The sequence below is a fragment of the Cebidichthys violaceus genome, unplaced genomic scaffold, assembly GCF_023349555.1.
Source record: "Cebidichthys violaceus isolate CVI_PGR_0920_01 unplaced genomic scaffold, fCebVio1.0.p SCAF_88, whole genome shotgun sequence".
In the NCBI taxonomy this organism is placed as follows: Eukaryota; Metazoa; Chordata; class Actinopteri; order Perciformes; family Stichaeidae; genus Cebidichthys; species Cebidichthys violaceus.
In genome coordinates this window covers 458,811-482,500 of record NW_027176973.1, presented here as the reverse complement: position 1 = coordinate 482,500, position 23,690 = coordinate 458,811, and the positions used below count along the sequence as shown (strand labels likewise).

Sequence of the window (23,690 nt, the reverse complement as noted above, 5' to 3'; positions counted from 1 at the left end):
AGAAGTTTAGAAATGAGTCTAAAATTGCAAAGTACAGAGGAATCAAGACTAGGTTTCTTCAAAAGAGGTTGGACCACAGCATGTTTAAGAGATGATGGAACAGTTCCTGTTGCTAATGAAATGTTAATAATCAATAAAATACTCTTTAAGAAATGTAGTTGGTGTAAAATCAAGACTGCATGTGGTTGATTTCTTATAGAATATGATGTTACTAGACTGGGAACACCTGGACCTGGTCTCTATAAAACCCTGACTGTTACTAGACTGGGAACACTTGGACCTGGTCTCTATAAAACTCTGACTGTTACTAGACTGGGAACACTTGGACCTGGTCTCTATAAAACCCTGACTGTTGCTAGATTGGGAACACCTAGACCTGGTCTCTATAAAACCCTGACTGTTACTAGACTGGGAACACCTGGACCTGGTCTCTATAAAACCCTGACTGTTACTAGACTGGGACCACCTAGACCTGGTCTCTATAAAACCCTGACTGTTACTAGACTGGGAACACCTGGACCTGGTCTCTATAAAACCCTGACTATTACTAGACTGGGAACACCTGGACCTGGTCTCTATAAAACCCTGACTGTTACTAGACTAGGAACACCTGGACCTGGTCTCTAGAAACCCTGACTGTTACTAGACTGGGAACACCTGGACCTGGTCTCTATAAAACCCTGACTGTTACTAGACTGGGACCACCTAGATCTGGACTCTATAAAACCCTGACTGTTACTAGACTGGGAACACCTGGACCTGGTCTCTATAAAACCCTGACTGTTACTAGACTGGGAACACCAGGACCTGGTCTCTATAAAACCCTGACTGTTACTAGACTGGGACCACCTAGACCTGGACTCTATAAAACCCTGACTGTTACTAGACTGGGAACACCTGGACCTGGTCTCTATAAAACCCTGACTGTTACTAGACTGGGAACACCAGGACCTGGTCTCTATAAAACCCTGACTGTTACTAGACTGGGAACACCTGGACCTGGTCTCTATAAAACCCTGTCCCTTCCTCCTGTAGACCTGCGGCGCATCACAGCCGGTTTTCTCGGCATGGCGGCGGCCGTCCTGCTCTGTGGGACCATCGTGGTGTCGGTCGGGTTCTTCTGGGAGGAAAGTCTGACGCAGCACGTCTCTGGATTATTGTTCCTCATGGCAGGTAAGACACCTGAGAGACAGAGACAGAGAGAGAGAGAGACAGACAGACAGGGAGAGACAACATCATACCGATTAATAATATAGTAAATATTAATAATATAGTGAATATTAATGTAAACGTCATACCTGTCTAATAGACTTAGTGGACCCCTCTGGTCTCTGAATCAGGTCCTCCTGGACGGACCCCTCTGGTCTCTGAATCAAGAATCCTGGATGGACCCCTCTGGTCTCTGAATCAGGTCCTCCTGGATGTTTAGTACTCAGAGTTCTTGTCTCTTCCTGTTCTTCTTCAGGGATCTTCTGCACCATCTCTCTGTGTACGTACGCAGCCAGCGTGAGCTACGACTTGTCCAGAAACCCCCCCTTCATCTACGGCCTGCCGGCTGACGTGGACCACGGCTACGGCTGGTCTCTCTGCTGCGCCTGGGCCAGTCTGGGTCTCACTGTGGCCTCCGGATGCCTCGGCACCGCCTTCCCCTTCCTGAGCCGTGCCGGAGCTCTGCGCTCCAAAACCGCCCGCGAGTCCTCGGTCTGAGCCCGCCAACCTGTCAATCAAACAGAGGTCTGGACCTGGTTTAAGTGACCCGGGTCCTGCACGGACTTCTTGACCTTCGCCGACCTCCAGCGGTTTCAAACGTGTCACCTGGCCACAGAGACGAATAGGTGCACTCCGGTACAGCGTGACGTCATCGTTGGGGTTGTGGTTACAGGTGTCTTTGACCTAGACCAGAAGCAGAGGGGGCAGGAAAACTGTAGGAGCTAGCATGCTAACAGGCTAACAGGCTAACAATCAGCATCCTTCTCCTCTGCTTTTCTTTGTTGTTTTTTTCTTCTCACCTGCAGTTTCTAAAACAAGAACATAAAGGAACACACGTAACCATGAACACACCTCCAGGATGAGTCCATCAGCCTGAAGGGGTCCCGCACTTTATAAAACCAGCCTAGAAACCAGAAGACCCCCAAAAACCTGCAGGTCCACATCTGTCCAAGTGAAATCAGTCTGAAGCTTTGTTCCCCAACAAAGCTAGAGCTTCATTTTCTTTCTGTCTTTGGCTTATTATCTTTTGTAGCTTTCTCATATTCACGTCTTTTAACTTCATCTTCAGGCTGTGAAGAACCCTCAGAGATCTTAACCCCCGAACCTGTAAATACTAAAATGAAACTAAATCAATCAAAATGTAAAGTAAAAGTATCGAGTATGGCCATATTATGTTTTGTTGATTCTGTATCGCTTCTCAAAAAATGATGTTCTTTATACTGTGACGGTTCTCCTACAATTAAGATCAATATACCGCCTCGCTTGCAGTATCGTAATATATTATGGAGGTATTTCACATGTAAATATATACAAGTATAGTGTTTTTTTTTACCTGATCAGAGAATATATGAATTCATTGAAGCAGTGTTGTGTTGGAGCACAAAGAGGAACCTCGTGTTTTTGTCTGGAGAACATGTGGAACATCTGTAAGTGAACATCCCAGAGAACCCTTTTACTCATCAAACACTGGACCTGATTCACCAGTCGGGTGGTCTGAGATCAGAGCCTCACACACACAGGAAGTCCAGGGTCTGAACAGGTGAACCAGGGTCTGAACAGGTGAACCAGGTCTGAACAGGTGAACCCGGGTCTGAACAGGTGAACCAGGTCTGAACAGGTGAACCCGGGTCTGAACAGGTGAACCAGGTCTGAACTGGTGAACCCGGGTCTGAACAGGTGAACCAGGTCTGAACAGGTGAACCAGGTGTATAAACTAAATGCTGCTGCTTGGTGCTTTAGTATCTATTGAATTTAGGAGTTCAACGTCCAGTCGTCTTCTGCTTAGTCTCAGATCCTGTAAGGCTGGATGCCACGTCTGTACCCTCTTATACCCTCTAACAGAGCAGGCTGATGGGGGGGGGGGGGGGGTACTCCTCATCAGATACTTCTGATACCCCCTGAGACCTGTTATTGCCTCTGAAACACTCTTGTACTGCATCATACCCCTCTAATGCTCTCAGATATCCAGATAACCTTTGAAACCCAAACAAATCATTAGATGCCTTCTAGAATCTCCTTCTGATACCCCTCATGTACCCTCTGATACTCCCTGATACCCCTCCTTTACCCTCTGATACTCCCTGATACCCCTCCTTTACCCTCTGATACTCCCTGATACCCCACCTGTACCCTCTGATACTCCTTGATACCCCACCTGTACCCTCTGATACTCCCTGATACCCCTCTTGTACCCTCTGATACCCTCCGATACCCCTCCTGTACCCTCTAATACATCTCCTGTACCCTCTGATACTCCATGATACCCCTCCTGTACCCTCTGATACCCCTCCTGTACCCTCTAATACATCTCCTGTACCCTCTGATACTCCCTGATACCCCACCTGTACCCTCTGATACTCCCTGATACCCCTCCTGTACCCGCTGATACCCTCTGATACCCCTCCTGTACCCTCTAATACATCTCCTGTACCCTCTGATACTCCCTGATACCCCTCATGTACTCTCTGATACTCTGATACCCATCCTGTACCTGCTGATTCCAATGCCCCATCCTTTACCCCCTCCATGGAACTCCATGGTACCCTATTAAACCTCCTGCCCCCCCCATCCTGATGTTCAGCTGTAAATAAACAATATAAACATCATCAGACTGATCTGCTTCTGTGTAGCAAACTACAGTGTTTAGATAGAACAGAACAGGGTTCTAGATAGAACAGAACAGGGTTCTAAATAGAACACAACAGGGCTCTAGATGGAACACAAAGGGGCTCTAAATGGAACACAAAGGGGCTCTAGGTAGAACACAACAGGGCTCTAGATGGAACAAAAGGGGCTCTAGATGGAACACAACAGGGTTCTAGATGGAACCCAAAGGGACTCTAGGTAGAACACAACAGGGTTCTAGATGGAACACAACAGGGTTCTAGATGGAACCCAAATGGGCTCTAGGTAGAACACAACAGGGTTCTAGATGGAACCCAAAGGGGCTCTAGGTAGAAGACAACAGGGTTCTAGATAGAACACAACAGGGTTCTAGGTGGAACCCAAAGGGGCTCTAGGTAGAACACAACAGGGTTCTAGATGGAACCCAAATGGGCTCTAGGTAGAACACAACAGCGTTCTAGATGGAACCCAAAAGGGGCTCTAGGTAGAAGACAACAGGGTTCTAGATAGAACACAACAGGATTCCAGATGGAACCCAAAGGGGCTCTAGGTAGAACACAACAGGGTTCTAGATGGAACAGAACAGGGTTCCAGATGGAACAGAACAGGGCTCTATTATGTTATGTTATTGTTATATTATGGTTAGATTATGTCATGTTAATGTTTGTGGTTATATTATGTTATTGTTAGTTTCTAGGATGAGAATTAATGTCACTAAAGTGACTGAAACACATGTGTGTGTGTGTGTGTGTGTGTGTGATTGTCTGTTGGCTTGTCACTGCCACGCGCTGACTCCATGAACACACTCTATCAGAAGCCCCGGCAATGTACGTCAGAACCTGCCCACTGCGCATGCCCAGTCATGATCAACAGTCTCCAGCACCGTACACACCGGAGTCACAACAACCAACAACCGTTCACCGTGACCGGCCGCAACACACACCGAGACTCACCTGGACCAGTAGCGGCTCACCTGTCGGCTCACTGAACCCGCTGCCGATGGATCAATCCGCGCGGCTGATAACTGCTGCTAACGTTAGCACACTCATTAGCTACATGCTAACAGGCTAATGCATCCAGCAACCAGCCCAGCTTCACCCTCCCTCCTACCGGACTCGGGCTCAGCCGGTCAGCGTGCATGTAAACCGGTGAACCGTGCGTGTCGGTCCCGCTGCAGCAGCAGCAGACATGCAGGCGGGCCAGCTGCAGTACGACTTCTTTAACGAGGAGAACGGACCGAAGTGGAGAGGCCTGCTGGTGTCTTCACTGGAGAAGGTACACACTCTCACACACACACACACACACTGACACTCACACACACTGAGACATATATATATATATATATATATATATATATATATATATATATATATATATATACACACTCACAAACACACACTGAGACATATGTATGTATGTATATATATATATATATATATATATATATATGTATGTATATATATATATATATATATATATATATATATATGTATGTATATATATATATATACACACACTGACACTCACAAACACACACACTGAGACATATACAACTCACACACACACTGAGACATATATATATATATATATATATATATATATATATATATATATATATATATATATATATATATACACACACACACACACACATACTTGCTCATACTAATTTATACTCACTCATACTCACTCATATTCATACTCACTCATACTCACTCATACTCACTCATACTCACTCATACTCATACTCACTCATACTCACTCATACTCATACTCACTCATACTCACTCATACTCATACTCACTCATACTCACTCATACTCATACTCACTCATACTCACTCATACTCACTCATACTCATACTCACTCATATTCATACTCACTCATACTCATACTCACTCATACTCATACTCACTCATACTCACTCATACTCACTCATACTCACTCATACTCATACTCACTCATACTCACTCATACTCACTCATACTCATACTCACTCATATTCATACTCACTCATACTCACTCATACTCACTCATATTAACTCACACTCACTCATATTCATACTCACTCATACTCACTCATATTCATACTCACTCATACTCATACTCACTCATATTCATACTCACTCATATTCACTCACACTCACTCATATTCATACTCACTCATACTCACTCATACTCACTCATACTCACTCATATTCATACTCACTCATACTCACTCATATTCACTCACACTCACTCATATTCATACTCACCCATACTCACTCACACTCACTCATATTCATACTCACTCACTCATACTCACTCATATTCATACTCACTCATACTCACTCATACTCACTTATACTCACTCATACTCGCTCATATTCATACTCACTCATATTCATACTCACTCACACTCACTCATATTCATACTCACTCATATTCATACTCACTCATACTCACTCATACTCACTTATACTCACTCATACTCGCTCATATTCATACTCACTCATACTCATACTCGCTCATACTCATACTCACTCATACTCACTCATATTCATACTCACTCATACTGACTCATACTCACTCATACTCACTCATATTCACTCATACTCATACTCACTCATACTCATACTCACTCATACTCATACTCACTCATATTCATACTCACTCATACTCATACTCACTCATACTCATACTCACTCATACTCATACTCACTCATACTCATACTCACTCATATTCATACTCACTCATACTGACTCATACTCATACTCACTCATACTCACTCATATTCATACTCACTCATACTCATACTCACTCATACTCACTCATATTCATACTCACTCATACTCATACTGACTCATACTCACTCACTCCTCCGTATGATGGTAGATGAGAAATGTTCTTCTTGGACTTTTACTGGGACATCATGTGGACGTGTTCTTACTGTAACTGTAGTTACACCTGGTTGAAGTCAGTTTGTTGTTGGTCAAACAGAAACATGCAGCTTGGTGTGTTCAAACACAACTCATGTATACACACACACACACACACACACACACACACACACACACACACACAGGTAGGAGTGTGTGTTGTGTGGTAAACAGTTCATAGAACCATATGCGTCATGTGATCTTCTCTGTTACTGTTGTAAGCATTAGATGCTGACTTGGCCCAAGGGAATTACCCACAATTCATATCAATGTGACGTTAAACACAAGGTACCCAGTGGACGCATGGAGACGTAAACAAAGAGGATTAAACACGTGTGTTCAGCCTGTCATATTACATGTACTCAGAAACATTAAGGGTTAAAGATGTAACAAAAACACGTGAAATCAGAGGATATTTATTTATTCATCAAATATTCAGTCATTGAAGCTGTTTGGACGAGTAAATAGATGATATGAAGTTACTTCTCATCTTGTGAGGAAAGAGTCTGGAAGACGTTCAAATCATGTGTGTGAGTCCAACGTTCACTCTCTTCTGCCTCCAACTCTTTAGCTGCTACCTGTCCTCTGTGTCTCTACCTGTCCTCTGTGTCTCTACCTGTCCACTGTGTCTCTACCTGTCCTCTGTGTCTCTACCTGTCCACTGTGTCTCTACCTGTCCTCTGTGTCTCCACCTGTCCTCTGTGTCTCTACCTGTTCACTGTGTCCTCTGTGTCTCCACCTGTCCACTGTGTCTCCACCTGTCCTCTGTGTGTCTACCTGTCCACTGTGTCTCCACCTGTCCACTGTGTCTCTACCTGTCCTCTGTGTGTCTACCTGTCCACTGTGTCTCTACCTGTCCTCTGTGTGTCTACCGGTCCACTGTGTCTCCACCTGTCCACTGTGTCTCTACCTGTCCTCTATGTGTCTACCTGTCCACTGTGTCTCTACCTGTCCTGTGTCTCCACCTGTCCTCTGTGTCTCTACCTGTTCACTGTGTCCTCTGTGTCTCTACCTGTTCACTGTGTCCTCTGTGTCTCTACCTGTCGTCTGTGTCTCCACCTGTCCACTGTGTCTCTACCTGTCCTCTGTGTGTCTACCTGTCCACTGTCTCTCTACCTGTCCTCTGTGTCTCTACCTGTCCACTGTGTCTCTACCTGTCCTCTGTGTCTCCACCTGTCCTCTGTGTCTCTACCTGTTCACTGTGTCCTCTGTGTCTCCACCTGTCCACTGTGTCTCCACCTGTCCTCTGTGTGTCTACCTGTCCACTGTGTCTCCACCTGTCCACTGTGTCTCTACCTGTCCTCTGTGTGTCTACCTGTCCACTGTGTCTCTACCTGTCCTCTGTGTGTCTACCTGTCCACTGTGTCTCTACCTGTCCTCTGTGTGTCTACCTGTCCACTGTGTCTCCACCTGTCCACTGTGTCTCTACCTGTCCTCTATGTGTCTACCTGTCCACTGTGTCTCCACCTGTCCACTGTGTCTCTACCTGTCCTGTGTCTCCACCTGTCCTCTGTGTCTCTACCTGTTCACTGTGTCCTCTGTGTCTCTACCTGTTCACTGTGTCCTCTGTGTCTCTACCTGTCGTCTGTGTCTCCACCTGTCCACTGTGTCTCCACCTGTCCACTGTGTCTCTACCTGTCCTCTGTGTGTCTACCTGTCCACTGTCTCTCTACCTGTCCTCTGTGTGTCTACCTGTCCACTGTGTCTCCACCTGTCCATTGTGTTTCTACCTGTCCACTGTGTCTCTACCTGTCCTCTATGTGTCTACCTGTCCACTGTGTCTCTACCTGTCCTGTGTCTCTACCTGTCCACTGTGTCTCCACCTGTCCTCTGTGTCTCTACCTGTTCACTGTGTCCTCTGTGTTTCTACCTGTCATCTGTGTCTCCATCTGTCCACTGTGTCTCCACCTGTCCACTGTGTCTCTACCTGTCCTGTGTCTCTACCTGTCCACTGTGTCTCCACCTGTTCACTGTGTCCTCTGTGTTTCTACCTGTCATCTGTGTCTCCATCTGTCCACTGTGTCTCCACCTGTCCACTGTCTCTCTACCTGTCCTCTGTGTGTCTACCTGTCCACTGTGTCTCTACTTGTCCTCTTTGTGTCTACCTGTCCACTGTGTTTCCACCTGTCCACTGTGTCTCTACCTGTCCTCTGTGTCTCCACCTGTCTGTCTGAGCACTGAACACACCTGACAGGTGGATCTGTAACACCTACTTTTCTCCACCTGGTGGCAGCACAGTACTGTCAGACTGAGAGGGTCTTTCTCAGTTCCCCATGTTGTGCTAGTTGTTGAAACAAAGTGAAGGTTTTTATTACACTGTTGACAGGAAGTGAAGCGTTAACATACTTAAGATCCCATGGTGGTCCACCAGAAGGGGAGGGACTTCTATTACCTGTCTCACCTGTTGTCCAACACTCCTAATGACTGTGTGTGTGTGTGTGTGTGTGTGTGTGTGTTGCAGGTACTGAACCAGGTGCATCCTAACCTGGTCTCCCAGCAGGAGGCGCTGCAATACATTGAGGAGCTGATCCTGCTCCTGCTCAGCATGCTGTGTCAGGCTCAACCAAGAACTGTCCAGGATGTGGAGGTAACACACACACACACACACACACACACACACACACACACACACACACACACACACACACACACACACGATTATTTACTCTTCATCCAGACTTCAGAGACAGTGACACTTTTCACCCACATGTCTCACGCAGAGAAAAACACATTTACATGACGGAGGATATTTAAAACTAGTCCAGATGTTTGGACCAGAGTCCAGATGTTTAGACCATAGTCCAGATGTTTAGACCAGAGTCTAGATGTTTAGACCAGAGTCTAGATGTTAACCCCTGTCCCCGTCCCACCAGGAGCGGGTCCAGAAGAGTTTCCCTCATCCCATAGATAAGTGGGCGATAGCTGACGCTCAGGCTGCCATCGAGAAGAGGAAGAGGAGGAATCCTCTGGCTCTGCCTGTGGACAAGATCCACCCATTGCTGAAGGTACTAGTGTCTCCACCTTCACCACCACCATCATCATCATCATCATCATCATCATCATCATCATCACATTTCCCATGATGCCTTGTGTTGTCAGGAGGTGCTGGGGTACAAGATAGACCACCAGGTGTCGGTCTACATGGTGGCGGTGTTGGAGTACATCTCTGCTGACATCCTGAAGCTGGCAGGAAACTACGTGAGGAACATCAGACACTATGAGATCTCTCAGCAGGACATCACTGTGGCCATGTGTGCTGACAAGGTGCACACACACACACACACACACACACACACACACACACACACACACACACACACACACACACACACAGAGACACACACACACACACACACACACAGAGACACGCACACAACCACTCACACACACACACACACACACACACACACACAGAGACACAGAGACACGCACACAACCACTCACACACAGAGACACACACACACACAGAGACACACACAGAGACACACACACACACACACACACAGAGACACGCACACAACCACACACACACACACACACAGAGAGACACGCACAGACACACACACAACCACACACACACAGAGACACACACACACACACACACACACACACACACACACAGAGACACGCACACAACCACACACACACACACACACACACACAGAGACACACAGAGACACACAGAGACACGCACACAACCACACACACACACACAGAGACACGCACACAACCACACACACACACACACACTCACACACAGAGACACGCACACAACCACACAAACACACACACACACACACACACACACACACACACACACACACACACAGAGACACGCACACAACCACACTCACACACAGAGACACGCATGCACACACCTCCATGGTGACGAGGTATTATGGTCTGCCATGGACAAAGCCTCCACAGGGGGGAGCTGGAGATCTGAAGGAGGACAAACGGGAGCTGATCACAGATCAGTCTGTGATGTTTACCATGTTGTTGTCTGCCTGTCTGCCTCTCACCTGTCTCTCTCTCTCACCTGTCTTCCTGTCTGTCTCTCAGGTGCTGATGGACATGTTCCACCAGGACGAGGAGGACATCAGCGGCTTCCCTCTGATGGATGAGGAGCCGTCGGCCAATGATGAGCAGAGTTACTACGAGCTGGTGAGGAGCTTCATGTCTGACGGTCGACAGTTCCTGAGGACGCTCAACCTGCTGATCAAGGTGTTCAGAGAGCCCTTCACCTCGAGCCCCACGCTGTTCTCTCAGCACGTACGTACTCCACCTGGACCTCCAGGTTGTCCACCATGTTGTCCTCCATGTTGTCCACCTTGTTGTCCACCTTGTTGTCCTCCATGTTGCACACCTTGTTGTCCTCCATGTTGTCCTCCTTGGTGTCCACCTTGTTGTCCACCTTGTTGTCCTCCATGTTGCCCACCTTGTTGTTCTCCATGTTGTCCTCCTTGGTGTCCACCTTGTTGTCCTCTGTGTTGTATTCCATGGTGTATTCCATGTTGATCTGATCTGGTGTGTCTCCGTCAGGATGTGGACAGTATCTTCAGTCGGATCGTTGACATCCACGAGGTGACGGTGAAGCTGCTGGGTCTGATCGAGGACACGGTGGAGATGACCGATGAAGGCAGTCCTCATCCTCTGGTGGGGAGCTGCTTCGAAGACCTGGCCGAGGTCTGTACCTGTGATGTGATATATATATATGTGTGTATACGTATATATGTGTGTGTGTGTGTATGTATATGTGTATATATATATGTGTGAATGTGTATATGTTTATACGTATATATACCATTACATCACAGGTTCAATGATGATCAGCTCTGATTCTGTCTGATTGATTGATAGGAGTTGGCCTTTGACCCCTATGAGACGTATGCTCAGGACACCCTGCGCTCTGGTTTCCATGAACACTTCCTGAGTCAAGTGTCCAAACCAGGAGCAGCCTTCCACCTCCAGGTAAACCCTGTCCCTGGTCTGTGACATAAGACATGTAGGCTCCTTCTCCAGGTAAACCCTGTCCCTGGTCTGTGACATAAGACCTGTAGGCACCTTCTCCAGGTAAACCCTGTCTCTGACATAAGATCTGTAGGCTCCTTCTCCAGGTAAACCCTGTCTCTGACAAAAGATCTGTAGGCTCCTTCTCCAGGTAAACCGTGTCTCTGACATAAGACCTGTAGGCTCTTTCTCCAGGTAAACCCTGTCTCTGACATAAGACCTGTAGGCTCTTTCTCCAGGTAAACCCTGTCTCTGACATAAGACCTGTAGGCTCCTTCTCCAGGTAAACCCTGTCTCTGACATAAGACCTGTAGGCTCCTTCTCCAGGTAAACCCTGTCTCTGACATAAGATCTGTAGGCTCCTTCTCCAGGTAAACCCTGTCTCTGACATAAGACCTGTAGGCTCCTTCTCCAGGTAAATGATGATGATGATGATGATGATGATGATGATGCAGTAAAAGTGTTGTCTGTCTTCAGTCCATCTGTGAAGGGTTTAAAGAGGCTGTTCAGTACGTTCTGCCCAGACTGCTGCTCACTCCTGTTTACCACTGTCTGCACCTGTTTGAGATCCTCAAGGTAAGACTACTACACCTGTACTACACTTGTACTACACTTGTACTACACTTGTACTACACCTGCACCACACCTGCACCACACCTGCACTACACCTGCACTACACCTGCACTACACCTGCACTACACCTGCACTACACCTGTACTACACCTGCACTACACCTGCACCACACCTGTGCTGCACCTGCACTACACCTGTACCACACTTGTACTACACATGTACTACACCTGTACCACACATTTTAATTGTTGCCCAGCACTAGTAAAAATGTAAGAGGGATATTTTAAAATATTTTTTAAAGTTTTAATGGGTTTAACAAAAAAAAAATACCCAGAAAGTTGAATATTGTAAAGTTTGAATGGAGTTTCTACGTGAACATTTCTGCCGGAGATTAATCGCGATTAAAAATTGTAATCATTGCCCAACACTAATATATATATATATATATATATATATATATATATATATATATATATATATATATATATATATATATATATATATATATATATATATACACATATATATATATATATATATATATGTGTGTTTGTATGTTGATGTGTGTGTGTGTATGTGTGTATATATATATATATAACACACACATCAACATACATATATATATACATACACATATATATGTGTGTGTGTGTGTGTGTGTGTGTGTGTGTGTGTGTATGTATGTATATGTGTGTATATATGTACAGTATATACAGTAGAGTTGAGGGAAAATCATTTTGGATACAAAATGACGAGGAAGTCGTGCCTCAGTTAATCATTTAAATTGTGATTAAATGACATAATTATTTATTATTTTAATTTATTGAAGATTTTAATTCCATAATTAGTTATATATTTATATATGTATGTATTTATATATGTATGTATTTATATATTTATGTATTTATATATTTATATATTTATGTATTTATGTATTTATATATTTAGTTTGGCCCTTAAAACACATCCAAATATCTGTATCGAACACAGTTATTATACAGACACAAATAGCAGACTTAAAGCTCTTAAGCCAGTTTATGTAGACCAGTCTGGTTTAAGAATCCCCACCATGTGTCCCAGTATCACACTGATGTCAGCTGCAGGTTCCCAGTCACACCAGTATCCTGTAGATCCAGTCCTGGTCTGGGACTTTCAACTGTGCAGCTGTAAGCTCCTTTGGCCCAGTTGAGGTTAAATCTCTGAAATACCTCCAGTCATGTTCTGCAGATTACTTCAGGGCTGAAGGGGGGTCAGGAGGGGCAGGCGCTTTAATCCTGATCTGGTTCTGATCCTGGACCCTGAAGGAACAGGTCAGATGAGCTCTGTTCACATGCTGCTGCTGGACTGAGGTCTGGGTTCGGACCTGGTTCTGGTCCTGTACCCTCTCTGGGCCTGATATATCAGGCTTAGTCCTCCCTCTTCTTGATTGGCCTGGTACTATCCTGGTTCTGGTCTAGTCTGGTTCTCACGTAGTTCTCTGTAGACAAACTCTATCGTCCCGAGTCTTCTCTTTCTCCAGCCGTGGTCTGGTCCTGGTCCTTTTATATCAGCTGATTTTATAGTACAGCTCTGCTCAGTCAGAATATCCCTGACATCAAGTCCCGGCCTACAGTGGTTCCTGAGACCTTTGCAGTGTAGTGTTTGGTGCTTCACCTGTCCTTGCAGGTGATGTTACCTCTCAGGTGTGACTGACTCTATCGTCCACATGTTTGTATTGTGCTTCTGCAGCAACTGGAAGAGAAGAGTGAAGAAGAGGAGGATAAAGAGTGTCTGAAACAGGCCATCACCGCTCTGCTCAACCTGCAGAGCAGCATGGAGAGGATCTGCTCCAGGAGCCTCGCCAAGAGGAGGCTCAGGTACACCTGCACACACCTGTATACACCTGTATACACCTGTACCACACCTGTATACACCTGCACACACCTGTATACACCTGTACCACACCTGTATACACCTGCACACACCTGTACCACACCTGTACCACACCTGCACACACCTGTACCACACCTGTATACACCTGTACCACACCTGTATACACCTGAACACACCTGTATACACCTGTACCACACCTGTATACACCTGCACACACCTGCACACACCTGTATACACCTGTATACACCTGTACCACACCTGTATACACCTGCACACACCTGTATACACCTGTACCACACCTGTATACACCTGCACACACCTGTATACACCTGCACACACCTGTACACACCTGTACCACACCTGTATACACCTGTACCACACCTGTATACACCTGCACACACCTGTATACACCTGTATACATCTGTACCACACCTGTATACACCTGCACCACACCTGTATACACCTGTACCACACCTGTATACACCTGCACACACCTGTATACACCTGCACACACCTGTATACACCTGTACCACGCCTGTATACACCTGTATACACCTGTACACACCTGTATACACCTGTACCACGCCTGTATACACCTGTACCACACCTGCACACACCTGTACAGCCCCATGTAGTTTGGAGCTCCACCCATTATGGGGATCTAGTAGTCCTCTATGAGTTCTAGTTGTTCTTTGTGGGGATCTAGTGGTCCTTTATGAGGTTCTAGTGGCCCTTAATATGGTTCTAGTGGTCCTTTATGAGTTCTAGTGTTTATTTGTGGGGTTCTAGTGGTCCTTTATGAGTTCTAATGGTTCTTTGTGGGGATCTAGTGGTCCTTTTATGTGGTTCTAGTGGTCCTTTTATGGGGTACTGGGCATTCTTGAGGAGATCAGTTTGAGCTTTATTGGTCAACTATGTGAACAGCTGCAAAGAATTTGACTCCGAACTTTTTATTACTGTCAAAGCTGAACGAGGTGAACAAAACATACTGTTAAAATATGTTAAATAAGAAAGAATGAAAGTAGAACACTGAGTGTGTTGAACAATAAGAGCTGAACACACATGGACCAGTCTGGTGGACTCCTCCCATCCTCCCTGTTTCCCCCCGACATAAATAGACCTGTGTGTGTGTGTGTGTGTGTGTGTGTGTGTGTGTGTGTGTGTGTGTGTGTGTGTGTGTGTGTGTGTGTGTGTGTGTGTGTGTTTGTGTGTTGGTAGAAGGAAGTTTCGTCAGGATCTGGGCGGTGCTGGTCTGCTGCTTGTTGTTCGCTATTTGTTAGAAAGAAAAGAACACAGAGAGGAAAAGTAGGTCTATGAAGTTATAACTTTATTACTCTTAAAAAGAGGAGGAGAAGAAGGAGAGGACAGGTGGTTGGATGATTGGCAGGTGGATATGAGGACGTAGGTGACTTCCATTTGTTCTTTCTTTGCTTTTTGGAGGATGTTGGATGTAAATGGTGATGTGTAGATGGTGACGGTGTACATTATGATGGTGTAGATTGTGACGGTGTAGATGGTGACGTGTACATTATGACGGTGTACATTTTGACGGTGTAGATGGTGATGTGTACGTTGTGACGGTGTAGATGGTGACGGTGTACGATGTGACAGTGTAGATGATGATGTGTAGATGGTGACGGTGTACGTTGTGACGGTGTAGATGGTGACGGTGTACATTGTGACAGTGTAGATGATGACGGTGTAGATGGTGATGGTGTACATTGTGACGTGTAGATCGTGACGGTGTACATTGTGACGGTGTAGATGGTGACGTTGCACATTGTGACGGTGTAGATGGTGACGTTGTACATTGTGACAGTGTAGATGGTGACGTTGCACATTGTGACGGTGTAGATGGTGACGTTGTACATTGTGACGGTGTAGATGGTGATGGTGTAGATGGTGACGTGTACATTGTGACGGTGTAGATGGTGATGGTGTACATTGTGACGGTGTAGATGGTGACGGTGTAGATGGAGGTTGTTGTGAAACTGTTCACATACTTGAGGGTTTAAGCTGTAAAGTGATTAGTGAGCTGCTGCTCAAACTGAAGTTTACTTCTTTGTCTTGTTTTTCTAAACGTTAAACACAACAACTATATGTAAACAATAAACAACTTTTTCACAATAAAAGCATCCTGCCGGCACGGCCGTGGAGGGCTTTTAATGTGAAACAATAACAGCAGGAACGTCATCAGTGTGGCTAAAGTGGATACTTGCTTCTACAGAATGTAATAATGTGTTATTGATCTGTATTATCTATGTTGATTGATAGTATTGATCATGTATTGTGTGTTTCACATACTCACAGTACTATAATACTACTGCATGTGTGTATTTCACTCACTCACAGTACTATAATACTATTGCATGTGTGTATTTCACTCAGTCAGTACTATAGTACTACATGTGTGTATTTCTCACTGACAGTACTATAGTACTACATGTGTGTATTTCTCACTGACAGTACTATAATACTACATGTGTGTATTTGCAGTTTGTCCCTTCTGGGCTCCTGTAGACCACAAGTCAAGATCCTCCTTGACTTCTTCTTTCCTCCTCTTCCTCCTTCTTCTCCTGTTTTCCCACCCTCTTCTTCTTCTTCTTCTTCTTCTTCTTCTTTAGCGAGTCGGCGTGTCGTTTCTACAGCCACCAGATGAAGGGAAAGCACCTGGCCATCAAGAAGATGAATGAGATCCAGAAGAACATTGATGGCTGGGAGGGTAAGGACATCGGTCAGTGCTGCAACGAGTTCATCATGGAGGGCACGCTGACCCGTGTGGGCGCCAAACACGAGCGCCACATCTTCCTGTTCGATGGCTTGATGATCTGCTGCAAGTCCAACCACGGGCCGCCGCGGCTGCCGGGCGCCGGCTCCGCCGCGGAGTACCGGCTCAAAGAAAAGTTCTTCATGCGCAAAGTCCAGATCAACGACCGGGACGACAAGGAGGGCGAGTACCGGCACGCCTTCGAGATCGTCCTGAAGGACGGGAACAGCGTGGTGTTCGCCGCCAAGTCCGCAGAGGAGAAGAACGGCTGGATGGCGGCGCTGATCTCGCTGCAGTACCGCAGCACGCTGGAGCGCATGCTGGACTCGGCCATGATGCAGGAGGAGAAGGACGAGCAGGTGAGGCTGCCGGGAGCCGAGGTGTACCGGTTTGCCGAGCCGGACTCGGAGGAGAACGTCGTGTTCGAGGAGAACGTCCAGTCCAAGTCCGGGATCCCCGTCGTCAAAGCGGGGACGGTCCTGAAACTGATCGAGAGGCTCACCTTCCACATGTACGCAGGTGAGGCGTCATGTCACACAAGTGTTTATAGACGTGATGTCACACAGGTGTTTATAGACGTGATGTCACACAGGTGTTTATAGACGTGATGTCACACAGGTGTTTATAGACGTGATGTCACACGGGTGTTTATAGACGGGATCAGGTGATGCACCTGTGGCCTGTTGCATGATGGGTAAACAGAAGAGGGGACAGTTTGTCAGTGAGACTACACCTGTGAGTGTGTTGTTGTTGTTCTTATCTTACCTGTCTTGTGGGGACACGCCCAGTTACCAGTTCACTCCCATGATGCATCTGGGCTCTAAACTGGTTGTTCTGGTTTTTAAGCTGTTGTGTTTTCTTCTGTTTCCTCCTTTTAGATCCAAACTTTGTCCGAACATTTCTCACCACCTACAGATCTTTCTGTAAACCTCAGGAGCTGCTGGACCTGCTCATGGAGAGGTGAGGGACCAATCACATCACTCCTCACACCTGTGTTAGTTTAAACCTTCACATGGACCAAACCAGGTTTAAGATCTCATCTCAGGTCTGTAATGTTTTCAGGTTTGAGATCCCGGAGCCGAGGCCCAGCGATGTGGATCCCTTGGAGGGAGGAGAGCAGCCGCTGAGCGCCGAACTCAAGCGCTTCCGTAAAGAGTTTGTCCAACCGGTCCAACTCAGGTAGAGACTCTGATGATGTAATGATGATGATGTAATGACCTCATGTGTGATGTCACCGTGATGTTGTTCATCTACTTCCTCTGCTCTGTAGAGTGTTGAATGTGTGTCGTCACTGGGTGGAGCATCATTTCTACGACTTCGAGAGAGACGCTTACCTGCTGAGACAACTGGAGGAGTTCATTGCCTCAGTCAGAGGTACGTACCTGTGTGAACACCTGTCAGTCATCAGTCAGAGGTACGTACCTGTGTGAACACCTGTCGGTCATCAGTCAGAGGTACGTAACTGTGTGAACACCTGTCGGTCATCAGTCAGAGGTACGTACCTGTGTGAACACCTGTCGGTCATCAGTCAGAGGTACGTACCTGTGTGAACACCTGTCGGTCATCAGTCAGAGGTACGTACCTGTGTGAACACCTGTCGGTCATCAGTCAGAGGACGTAACTGTGTGAACACCTGTCGGTCATCAGTCAGAGGTACGTACCTGTGTGAACACCTGTGTGGAGCTGGCTGATAGAAATAAATGTCTTGTGTTGCAGGTAAGGCAATGAGGAAATGGGTGGAGTCGATAACTAAGATCATCCAGAGGAAAAAGCAGGTTCAGGTGAGCGTGCCCAGTCACAGCATAACCTTCCAGAACTCTCCTCCTCCCATCGAGTGGCACACCTGTAAACCAGGAAACACTGAGCAGTTCGACCTCATGACGCTTCACCCCATCGAGATCGGCCGGCAGCTTACCCTGCTCGAGTCTGACTTCTACAGGTAAGGGTAGTCCACTTGAACTATCAGGAAGCTCAGTGAATGTACTTGTAGTTCATTTATATGTATATTTTATTCTGCAGGGCGGTGCAGCCGTCTGAGCTGGTTGGCAGCGTCTGGACCAAAGAAGACAAAGAGATTCACTCCCCCAACCTGCTGAGGATGATACGACACACCACCAACCTCACACTCTGGTTTGAAAAGTAAGACCTCACTCTGACATCACAGACAAACTCATACAAACCTATTAATGAGGTGACTTCAGAGACCACTACAAAGGGGGGGAGCACCAACCAGTAAGCATATAAAGTAGTGCTGGGCAACGATTATAATGTTTAATCTTGATTAATCTCATTGTTATGCGCAAAGTTCAATAATTAATTCAAAAGTAATGTATTGCACGCTTTTATTTTAAAGTACTGCTATATGAACAAAAGTACAATAACATTTGGTTTGAATCACTTTAAACAGATCAGGTTCTTTTTAACAGCAGTATTATTCACACAGTATCAGTTATAATACAGTTATAATGATTCTGTTCATAGATATTCAGCCGGTGTTCATAACTCTATCTTCATGTGTAATAGATGATATTTGAAATGTGCACTTTGAAAACTGTAAACCTATCTACGTCATGTTTTTATGTTTGTTAAATTCTCAGTAGCGATAACTAAATGATGCTTATTATACATACAACAAAAAAACTTTAAAAACACAAAAAAATAAATGTAAATGAATCATGTCTTCTTTGCTTTTTTGGTATTTTGGTCAGACACATACGCAATGCTGATTAGTAAACGTAAACCACACCTCCAACCAACACGTAAACCACACCTCCAACCAACACGTAAACCACACCTCCTACCAACACGTAAACCACACCTCCTACCAACACGTAAACCACACCTCCTACCAACACGTAAACCACACCTCCAACCAACACGTAAACCACACCTCCTACCAACACGTAAACTACACCTCCTACCAACACGTAAACCACACCTCCTACCAACACGTAAACCACACCTCCTACCAACACGTAAACCACACCTCCAACCAACACGTAAACCACACCTCCAACCAACACGTAAACCACACCTCCTACCTACCGTCCTCACTTCCAAACATATCTCCAGCCACGAGCTTCACCCTCAGTTAAACAGGACTTTGATGTCTTACCCGTCCTATTGGATCCTTCTTGCAGGTGTATGGTAGAAACAGAGAACCTGGAGGAACGGGTCGCCGTCGTTTCTCGGATCATCGAGATTCTGCAAGTTTTTCAGGAGCTCAACAATTTTAACGGAGTTCTGGAGGTCGTCAGTGCCATGAACTCATCTCCGGTCTACAGACTGGACCACACCTTCGAGGTAACCCAACACTTCCTTCTACCTCTGCTGGTCATCGCCAAAAACAAAATCACATTCTATAGTTTTGGTAAAATGTTTACAAACACTGTGATTCCCTTTTTAAATATATAAAATAATACGTGCTTTGTGGGTTTTTTTGTTTTCCCAGCAAATTCCGAGTCGACAGAGAAAGATCCTGGAGGAAGCTCACGAGCTGAGTGAAGATCATTACAAGAAGTATTTGGCCAAACTGCGCTCCATCAACCCCCCCTGTGTCCCCTTCTTTGGTACGCTCCGACACTCATCTGTCTTTTTTATAAATGGGTTTGAACACGAAGGGGTCAAATGTTTAATCAGGAGTCGCTCTCTCTCGGTTTGTTCAGGAATCTACCTGACCAACATCCTGAAGACGGAGGAGGGAAACCCAGACTTCCTGCGCAGACACGGCAAAGATCTGATCAACTTCAGCAAGAGGAGGAAAGTGGCGGAAATCACCGGAGAGATCCAACAGTACCAGAACCAACCGTACTGTCTGAGAGTGGAGAACGACATCAGGGTCAGTGTTGATGACGATGTCGTCGCCTTACTGTTCACGCTGTGTGTGTTAGTGTCAGAGGTGTGACTGTGTTCTGTGTTTGTCGGAGCAGAGGTTCTTCGAGAACCTGAACCCGATGGAGGACATGTCAGAGAAAGACTTCGCCGATCACCTGTTCAACAAATCTCTGGAAATAGAACCTCGAAACGCCCGATCGTTGCCTCGATTTGTAAGTGTCACCATGGCGACGCCTTGGACACCTGGAAGCGGTCAGAATCTGATGGGAGTTACAGGAGTTGATGATGAATCTGTTTAAAATATGTCCGTTAACCCCCCCAGGTGAAGAAGTACAGCTGTCCTCTGAAGTCTCCGGGGATCCGTCCAACCTCAGCGAGGCCCGGGACCATGCGGCACCCGACGCCGCTGCAGAACGAGCCCAGAAAGATCAGTTACAGCCGCATCCCGGACAGCGAGGCCGATGGGGGGGCTGTCTCGGCCCCCAATTCCCCCCGCACCCCCCTGACTCCGCCCCCTGCCTCCGCCACCTCCAGCTCCACAGATGTTGGCAGTGTGTTTGACTCGCCGCAAGGTCCCAGCAGCCCCTTTCACTCCAGTAAGACCCCCACCGACACACTATCCCACCAATCACAAGTCTGACATTAACTATTCCCACCAATCACAGATTTCTAAGTGTCTGTGTCTGATGTTCTAACAGAGTGTCTGATGTTTTAAAGCTTGTGTTCTCTGGTCTCAGGGTCCTCCTCGGTCTCCTCCATGGTGAGTTTCAGTCGTGGTTCTGAGGACGTTCCTGTTCCTCCTCCTGTTCCTCCTCGCAGACGTCCAGAGTCGGCTCCTGCTGACTCCTCCCCCTCCAAGGTGACTGACATGTATATGTACGAGTCAGATTTTTATGAAGATGCTCAATGTTTCTACCAAGTGTAATTACCCCCCCTCTCTGTTCCTGTCTCAGATGATGTCGACGTTGGACAGCCCCCCCGCTGTACCCCCTCGTCAGCCCACCTGTAAGCTCCTCCCCCCTCGTTACTCGTCGTCTCCCCCCAACAGCCCCCCCTCCCTGCCTCCACGGGAGCCCCTCAGCTCTCCTCTACACCTCCTCCCCCCCCCTCAGGGCCGCCCCCGTTGTGACCTGCAGACCTTCTTCCCCTCCTCCACCACCACCGCCTCCTCCTCACCCTCCATCAGCTCCTCCTCACCCCCCCTCCCTCCTCTCACCCCTGTCACCCCAATTCCCAGCCCCGCCTCCAGGAAGATGCCCCTCCCCCTCCTCCCCCTTGACGGCCCCCCAGTGCCTCCCCGGTACACCGTCCCCAAACTTCCTCCCAAGACCTACAAGAGGGAGTCTCTAAACCCCACCCCCCTTTTGGACACGCCCCCCGCACTGTGATTGGACAGCCTGGACCCCTTGAGGAGGCGGGGCTTGATGAGCTAACACTACAGCTGATTGGATGAGAACGAACAAAACAATGGATTTAAAGACAAAACGACAACATCTGATTGATCAATCAGGATGTTGAATAAAGATCATGTGCCCTTATTCTGAAAAACAAACTAATCATGTGCCCTTATTATGAAAAACGAACTGATTGTATTCCTCCAGCTGCAGAACTTTGGAGAACATTTGTCTGTTTGTCAGACTTGATGAACAGAGAGGATCTTGGGTAATGTAGTGCTCCACGGACTGAAGTGGACACTGGGTCTGAGGTGTCGAGAGCCTTCAGGTACTAGACCAGAACCAAAGAGGTACTGTGTTGGTTCTGGTGGACCTGATGTTGTTTCATGAATGTCTATTCTTTAAAACAAGGGAATAAACGTGTTTGTAAACTGAGCTGGACGGACTACAGAAACCTCACTTCACTGTCTTTATTATTAATGTCTATCTCAAAATACAGTGGTAAGAAAGAAGGACAAATGGTAGGAAAGGAAAGGACAAGTGGCAAGAAAGACGCGGACAAGTGGTAAGAAAGAAGGACAAGTGGTAGGAAAGGAAAGGACAGGTAGTAAGAAAGGAGGACAAGTGGTAGGAAAGGAAAGGACAAGCGGTAAGAAAGACAGGAAAGGACAAGTGGCAAGTAAGACACGGAACAAGTGGTAAGAAAGGAGGACAAGTGGTAAGAAAGGAGGACAAGTGGTAGGAAAGGAAAGGACAAGTGGTAAGAAATGAGGACAAGTGGTAGGAAAGGAGTAAGTAAATATATTATTTGAATTACCTCTCATCTTGTGAGGAAAGATACTTGCCATAGTAATGTGATATGTTGTCCCATTCATATTTACCCCATTTCAAGCTCTTACAGTCTCTCACACTCAACCACTTAGACCCTGAACCCTCAAGGACTCAGTGATTAAGGACAGAAGATGTCACATGTGTACAGACTAAAGCCCTCTGAGGCAAGTTTGTGATTTGTGATTCTGGGCTTTACAAAATAAATTGAACTACCCACAACTAGATGTTAAAAGGGAAAGGAACATTTTATCCATAGGTTGATTTAATGTGAACACCCACAATCAGCTGATCTAGAGTAATCACACACAGAGAGAGATTATGAATGAAAAGGAGATTAAAGAGTGTTCCTGACTGAACTTCTGCTGAAGCTTCATGTGAACTGAAGGAAAAGTTTAAACAGAAACACGACAGATGGATGATTATTTATTTATATATAAAAAGAAAAAGATTTAAAAGAGAAATGACAGTAAATATTAGAACATTTTAAATAAATTTTAGTAAAAAACTTGAATCACTTCAATGGAAGTTAAGTAGTTTTCATTCTTCACATGTTGAAAGTTACATCTGACAGCTGACCTGTGGACACGCCCCTCGCTATAAGCCCCGCCCCTGACAATGACGTCATCAATCGGTCTATCAGCAGCAGCTCAGACTTAG

General features: G+C 46.3%; 2 protein-coding genes across 3 annotated transcripts in view; both read left to right on the top strand.

The window, feature by feature from the left end:
• tmem178a (transmembrane protein 178a) overlaps positions 1-3,790 on the top strand; it is a 7,473-nt gene extending 3,683 nt beyond the window's left edge. For both annotated transcript variants that reach the window (XM_068702752.1, XM_068702753.1), the window contains exons 3-4: positions 1,036-1,173; positions 1,466-3,790. In XM_068702752.1, the coding sequence (XP_068558853.1) occupies positions 1,036-1,173; positions 1,466-1,707 (380 nt within the window). In that variant the 3' untranslated portion in view covers positions 1,708-3,790. The remainder of the gene's footprint in view (positions 1-1,035; positions 1,174-1,465) is intronic.
• A 906-nt stretch (positions 3,791-4,696) lies between these two features.
• Positions 4,697-22,637, top strand: LOC137866685 (son of sevenless homolog 1-like). Its single transcript, XM_068702738.1, has 22 exons — positions 4,697-5,109; positions 9,214-9,339; positions 9,626-9,757; positions 9,852-10,016; positions 10,815-11,024; positions 11,295-11,438; positions 11,613-11,723; positions 12,240-12,338; positions 14,064-14,191; positions 16,832-17,493; positions 17,853-17,934; positions 18,037-18,153; positions 18,245-18,348; positions 18,691-18,913; positions 18,994-19,113; positions 20,115-20,277; positions 20,426-20,543; positions 20,640-20,812; positions 20,904-21,020; positions 21,131-21,404; positions 21,546-21,667; positions 21,762-22,637. Exons 1-22 carry the CDS (start codon positions 5,023-5,025, stop codon positions 22,194-22,196), a joined length of 3,912 nt encoding a protein of 1,303 aa, XP_068558839.1. The 5' UTR covers positions 4,697-5,022; the 3' UTR covers positions 22,197-22,637.
• Positions 22,638-23,690: the final 1,053 nt, after the last annotated feature.

Bases quoted from the DNA above. Each gene is read 5' to 3' on its own strand.
- LOC137866685 (XM_068702738.1), top strand. From the start codon at position 5,023: ATGCAGGCGGGCCAGCTGCAGTACGACTTCTTTAACGAGGAGAACGGA. The intron at 5,110-9,213 runs GTACACACTCTC...TGTGTGTTGCAG, and splicing joins TGGTGTCTTCACTGGAGAAG to GTACTGAACCAGGTGCATCC. The intron at 14,192-16,831 runs GTACACCTGCAC...CTTCTTCTTTAG, and splicing joins CTCGCCAAGAGGAGGCTCAG to CGAGTCGGCGTGTCGTTTCT.